This window comes from Galeopterus variegatus, unplaced genomic scaffold (genome assembly GCF_000696425.1).
Source record: "Galeopterus variegatus unplaced genomic scaffold, G_variegatus-3.0.2 Scaffold2518, whole genome shotgun sequence".
Classification (NCBI taxonomy): domain Eukaryota; kingdom Metazoa; phylum Chordata; class Mammalia; order Dermoptera; family Cynocephalidae; genus Galeopterus; species Galeopterus variegatus.
The window spans coordinates 194,799-201,606 of NW_007728629.1; the positions used below are offsets into that span (position 1 = coordinate 194,799).

The 6,808-nt window shown below is 43.3% G+C and overlaps 1 protein-coding gene across 1 annotated transcript in view; it reads right to left on the bottom strand.

The window, feature by feature from the left end:
- Positions 1-5,492: 5,492 nt before the first annotated feature.
- Positions 5,493-6,808, bottom strand: part of LOC103598147 — a 2,344-nt gene continuing 1,028 nt past the window's right edge. Inside the window, 2 exon segments of the mRNA XM_008582092.1 lie at positions 5,493-5,798; positions 5,800-6,491. Of these exon segments, the coding sequence (XP_008580314.1) occupies positions 5,493-5,798; positions 5,800-6,491 (998 nt within the window).

Consider the following 6,808-nt stretch of genomic DNA (forward strand, 5'->3'; position numbering starts at 1 on the left):
ATACAGCTTGCTGACTGCTTTATAGGTATTATCTGAGAATAAAAATTGATCAGTTAAAGCTGACAAATAGGTAGAATAGGTTTAAGTACATTTGATATCATAAATATTAAAGCAAAAAAATAGTTAATATAAAATTGGAAAAGTGAAGAAGGACAGGAAAAGATGAAGGAGCAGGTTTCTTTATTGCTTATGGTGAAATCAAATGAGAGACTCTAAAGTAAGAAAGGACTTAAGGTATTAATAGAATTATACCACTACAAAGAAAGACAAACCTTCCTAAATTCCAAAGTAAAACAAAACAAAAACAGATAATAAAACAGTTCTTGTAATACAAGCTCACTAATATAAATAGAAAAACATGCAACTAAAACTAAATAAATAATTTGTTAATGCAAAGAAAAGAGATGACCTCACTGATGAAATAAAGATTTGTCTTATTGGTTCACAAAGCAAAATCCAACTCTATGCTATTACAGCAGACACACATAAACCAAATTTATTCACAAGGCAAGTATTAAAATAATTGGTAAAGATGTGCCATGCCAATGTAAATAACATATTCTAATAAAATACACTTTTAATATCAAGTAAGGTAACACTTAGGACCAAATAAGACAAAGATATTTCATAATACTACTAAGATCTCTGGACCAAATTAAAGCAACAACTTCCATAAAGTAAGAACTACAGGAAACAAAGGAAATGACCGACGAATCCTACCTATCTATAGGATATTTTAACACACCTCCGAGATCTAGATGGATGCAGAGGACAAAAATATCAATAAGGATATAAAAGGCCTAAAAAATATACAGAATATGTAAGCCTCATAAATAAATACATTGAACTGTGATTCTTGGTCATGAAAAATATCTTTTTTCCCAAATGCACATGTAATATAAAAAAATATGCTAAGATGTAGAACTGTTAGGAAGATATTGTTAGAAGTCCAGGAAAGAGAAAATATCAGCTTGGATGTGGATGGTGGTAGAAGAGATGTGGAGAAATGATCACATCTAGAAGGTATTTAGGAAGTAAAGCATAGAGGACTTAGGAATGAATTAGATTTTTCAATATAATGTTAAGTGAAAGAGCCAAATGCAAAACTATAGGTTCATTATGATACAGCTAAACCTGAAGGTAATACAGGGTAGAAATATATAAATTATAGATAACATTCTCATTTTTCTACTTTCCACAATAACAAAATTGTGGTTATATTATGTTTCTTCTTTTTAAGTAAAAATAATATTTTAGTTTAACTGCTACAAAATTACAGTGTCAAGGTCATTCCTCAAGGGTAATTGAAATGTAACTATAGGTTTTGCTAAGGTTTTGTGTAAAATTAGTACTATCAAGGAAGGCCTGGCAGTAGAAATTATCTCTGACATTTAAATATGTCACAGAGAATATATGGTAAAAGGAGTGTTCCAGCACAAGACAATCTGTACTGAAGCTGAAATCATCATTAACAAGGCTCCCCTGGTTAATTTTCTTGAGAAAGGTTTTTTATATACAGGTAGGTCATTATACTCTTAGTTATCTAAGGCAAGTTTTCCAAATCCTCTGAGGCTTGGATTCATTCATACCCTGTAAAATGAGGATCCTAACAGTACTTTCTACGTACAATTATTGTGAGGACAAACTACAACAAAGTAGAGTACTTTGAACAGTGTCTGGTGCATGCTAGGGGCTCAGACTGGTGGCAGTATTAGTGATAGTGGGGTTAGTAATTACAGTTACTGTTATTATTACTTGTATTAGTCCATTTCTGTTATAACCAAATACTTGAAACTGGGTGATTTATAAAGAAAATGAATTTATTGCTTACAATTTCGGAGGCTAGAAAGTCCAAAGTCCAGGGAACACATCTGGTGAGGGTCTTGGTGAAGGCCACAGTGACCCAGGTTTGTCACATTGCACGATGGTGGAAGTAGAGAGAGCAGAGCAGAAAGAGAACAAGATAGACTCTCCTTTTTCTTCTTGTAAAGCCCTCAGAGCCATACCCATGACCACCATTTTTAATCCATTCACTACTGCATGGTCCTAAAATCTAATCAGGTTTTCAGGGCTCCATCTTTCTTTCCATAATAGGGTTTCCCCACCCTCTTAACAGTCACAGTGGGGGTCAAGTTTCTAATACATAAAACTTGGGGGACACAATTCAAGCTTCAGTGAGTTTTGTGGGGTGTAGGGAAAATAAAAGTAAATGGTCAGGTGTAAGAATGGCCCGAAAGCACAAATCTTACCTGTTGGGAAGGCTCATCTCGCAAAGACGAGGAGACAGAGATCACTGCAATCAAGCAAGAGGTTTTTATTCTAGCATGCTGGGGTCGCTCCATCTTCAGGACAGAAGCGGCCACAAGCTCTTAACACAAGCACTTTTCATACAGTTTGGTAGGCAGACTTTGGCAACAGGATGAGTTGTACACAGCTTATTGGTCATCTGAGGTGACTTTTAAATTCATTGGTGGTACACTGGGGATGTGACCCATCACCTAGTAGTTAGGCCTTTCTTGGAACTGGGTGCACTTCGGGTTCCTGGAATGGCCCACCCTTATAGTGGTTAGGCCCTTCCTGGAAATCCCTTTTACCCTGGCAATGGAATGTTCCAAAAAGGTTGGTGGGTTTTTTAGCAATTCAAATACTATTTAAACTTAATTAATCTACCTTATCACACAGCAAGCAGTTTTACAGAAGCGAATTGCATATGTTATGAAAGCGGGGGTTAATTTTATCTCTACATTCCCCCCTTTTTCTTATGCATATTTCAGTCATGAAATACTGATTCCTGTTGATTTAATTCCTGATATTGTTGTCTTAACATCATAATTTGGACAGTACTAACACGTTCTCTAACAAATGCTACTAAGCGATTTATAATGCAGGGACCAAAGGTCAGAAGCAATACTAAAATAACTAATGGTCCTAGCAGGGTAGACACGAGGGTCGTGAGCCATGGGGAGGAGTTGAACCATGACTTAAACCATCCCTGATTTTGTTCCCTTTCTTTTTTTCTCTTGGCCAGGCCTTCCCTAATTTTGGCCATGGAGTCTTTAATTACCCCTGAGTGATCAATGTAAAAACAACATTCTTCTTTTACTGCAGCACAGAGCCACCCCTGCTGAAGGAACAAGAGATCTAGTCCCCTTCTATTTTATAGGACCACCTCAGAAAGAGAGGTGAGAGACTCTTGTAATTTAGTAACTGAATTTTCTATTTCTTTAATATCAGCATTTATGGCTGCCTGCAAACTTTGGTAATTTTGATACTGAACAGCCAAAGCTGAAATTCCTGTAGCTGCCCCAGCTTTTACAGAAATAATCTGCTTTACTTCCACATTTATAATTTAGTTCCCTGTCACGGTGGAACCCAGGACATACATAGAAGGTGAGGGTACTTACCCTATGTCTTCAACTTTTAGAACTACATCCCACTCCTGGTGAAATTCCAACCCTATTGATAGGGTAAGGAATTTTAGGGGCTTTTGTACCAGCAAAGTATCCTTCTAAATCCCAGTTGGCGGGGCTCCCATGGATAATTTTCACACATCAGGAAACAGTTCAGGCCACCATGACCCTGAGGTGACTTTGGATGAGTTTCAGATTGTATCCCCTACCCCATTTATAACATACCAAGTTAATTTCTGAGGGGTATGTGGGCTGGAAGCTCTCAGGCTCTGGGGAAAACTACCAGGTACAGAAGGTACAGAAGGAGAAAAAATAAAATTTTCATCTTACAACATCCAAAGTGTCTGAACCCCCAGTCTGAACGATTTTGAGTTTGAAGGGGTGCTCCTTGGAACTCTGGACTCTCCAGGTAGCGTCTTTTGATCCTTGGTCTTTGGCTGGTGGTGCAGGTTTTACGTGCAAGGCGTGGATCCAAGTGGTGATCCTGTCCACCTTCACAGCCATCGGTGTTGTTAGGACCACCAGGTAAGGTCCCTTCCAGTGGGATTCCAGAGTCTGGGAGCGATGTCATCTCACATAGACTGTGTCTCCAACCTGGAACTGGTGAGAAACTTCGAGGGTCTCAGGTTCATAGGTGGTCACCAGCTGCGTCCAGACTTCCTTCTGCACCGCTTGGAGTCCTTTTAACCTGGCATATAAATCACTGTTTCTATGGCAAGTGGGTTCAAAACCGTCCCCCAGTAAAGTCAAGGGGGCAGGGGTACCATAGAGAATTTCAAAGGGGGTCAGGTTGAACCGGGAGGGGGTGTTCCTAGCTCTAAACAGGGCCAAGGGAAGGAGCACCACCCAGTCCACGCCAGTCTCCATGGTTAATTTAGTCAGGTTAATTTAGAGTTCTGTTCATCCTTTCTACCTGTCCTGAACTCTGGGGTCTGTAGATACAATGTAATTTCCAATTGACCCCTAGGTATCTGGCCACTCCCTGGCTTACCTTGGTAATGAAGGTGGGCCCATTACCGGAACCAATTACTTTGGATACCCCAAAGTGTGGGAAGATTTCTTCCAGGATTTTCTTGACCACGACAGTGGCAGTTTCCTGCTTTGTTGGGAATGCTTCCACCAATCCAGAGAAGGTGTCTACAAAAACTGCTGTATGTATAGATGTTGATTCTTTTGCCCTCTCCTAGTTCAAGGGCTTTTGTGAGGGCGATGAGTTCTGCCTTCTGGGCGGACATTCCTGCAGGTAAGGCCTGTGCCCATATCAGGTTCTGGCCATCTACTATAGCGGCTCCTGCCTTCCATACTCCTTCCTCCAGAAAACTGCAGCCGTCAGTGAACCAGGTGGCTTCGGCGTCCGTCAGAGGCTGATCTGACAAGCACTTGTTGGCGGTCATGGATAGGAGGGTCAAGGTCAGGGTCTGGGAGCAACGTGGCTGGATTTAAGCTCACCGGGGGAGCGAAAGTAACCCAGTCTGAGTTCAGTAACAGAGTCTGATAGTGAGTCATGCGAGCATTTGTGAGCCACTGGTCGGGGGGCTGGCGAACAATTCTCTCTAAAGCATGAGGTGCCGAGATTACCAAACTCTGTCCCATAGTCAACTTGTTAGCATCTTTTACCGGAACTGCTACTGCCGCTATGATCTTTAGACAAGCTGGCCACCCCAAGGCTGCTGAGTCTAGTTTTTTGGACAGATATGCTACAGGCCTTTACCAGGGGCCCAGTTTTTGAGTTAGGACCCCCTTTGTAACCCCCTTATTTTCTGCCACATACAGGTGGAAGGGCTTGGTTACATTGGGGAGCCCCAGAGCCGGTGCGGACATCAAGGCCATCTTGATGTTGTTAAAAGCCTGTTGTTCTCCCTTTCCCCACTTGAAGGGCTGACTGTTCTTAGTGAGGGGATATAACGGGGCTGCCATCTCAGCAAAACCAGTTATCCATAGGTGGCAGAACCCAGCAGTACCTAAAAATTCCCTGACTTGTCTTGGCTTAGTAGGTGGCGGAATGTGAAACACTGTCTCTTTTCTGGCCTCAGACAACCATCTTTTCCCGTCTTTAAGAAGGTACCCCAGGTAACTGACCTGTCACTTGCAGATCTGAGCCTTTTTGGCAGAGGCTCGAAAGCCCAGTTCTCCCAACTCTGTGAGGAGACACTTTGTTCCTTCCAGGCACAGTTCCTCGTCAGCTGCTGCCAGGAGGAGATCATCTACATACTGCAACAGAGTTACCTGGGGGTTTGAGGCCCAGAACATAGCCAAGTCTTGGTGGAGGGCCTCGTCAAATATGGTGGGCAAGTTTTTGAATCCTTGAGGCAGGCAGGTCCACGTGAGTTGCCCTGCTAGGCCAGTCTCTGGATCTTTCCATTTGAAGGCAAAGTAACCTTGACTTTTTTACAGCCAGCGGTAAGCAGAAGAATACATCTTTGAGATCCAGTGCTGAGTACCAGGTCCTGTCTGTGGGTAAAGAGCTTAAAAGATTATAGGGGTTAGGAGCTGTGGAGTGGAGGTCGGTCACCCACTTGTTTACCTCTCGGAGGTCCTGGGCTGGTCAGTAATCATTAGTGCCAGGTTTTCAGACTGGTAGCAAGGCCGTGTTCCAGGCTGATTGGCACTTCCATAGAATCCCCAGCTGGAGCAAACAGGCAATGTGGGGTCGGATGCCTTCATGTGCTTCTCGGAACATTGGGTATTGTCGGACAGCTATAGGACTGGCTTGAGCCTTCAGCTCTATGTGGACGGGGGGCTGGTTTTTAGCCTTCCCTACCCCTACAGTTTCTGCCCACGCCTGGGGATAGTTTTCTAACCACCAGTCCATCTGTCCAGTCTCCTGCCCTTGTCTCTCAAACAATTGGTATTCATCTTCCAGCCTGAGAGTTAATACCTGGAGAGGCTTTCCTTGTCGGTTTAACACCCGAGGTCCCTCGGAGTCTAAATGGATTTGAGCACCCATTTTGGTGAGGAGGTCTCTTCCCAGTAGTGGGTAGGGGCACTCAGGAATGACAATAAACGAGTGGGATACCCGGCCCACGCCTACGTCCACTGTTCTTCGGGTAGTCCATGGGTATTGTCTGCTCCCTGTAGCCCCTTCTTTGCAGTAACACTGAATGCTGAGCCCCAGTATCTACCAAGAACTGACTAGGCTTCCCCTCCACTGTAAGGGTTACCCTGGGTTTGGGGAGGGGGTCCGAACCCCATGCCCTCTAATCACTGTCTTCCTGCAGGGCCAAGACTTTGGGGGCCTGAGGCTTTTTCTTTTTCTTGGGGCATTCTCGAGCCCAGTGTCCTTTCTCCTTGCAGAATGAACGCTGATCTCTTGCTAGGGGCTCCTTCTTGCTGCCCAGTACTGTCTTACTAGGTTCCCTAGTTTCCCTAACTACAGTGGCCAGAATTTTGTGAAGATT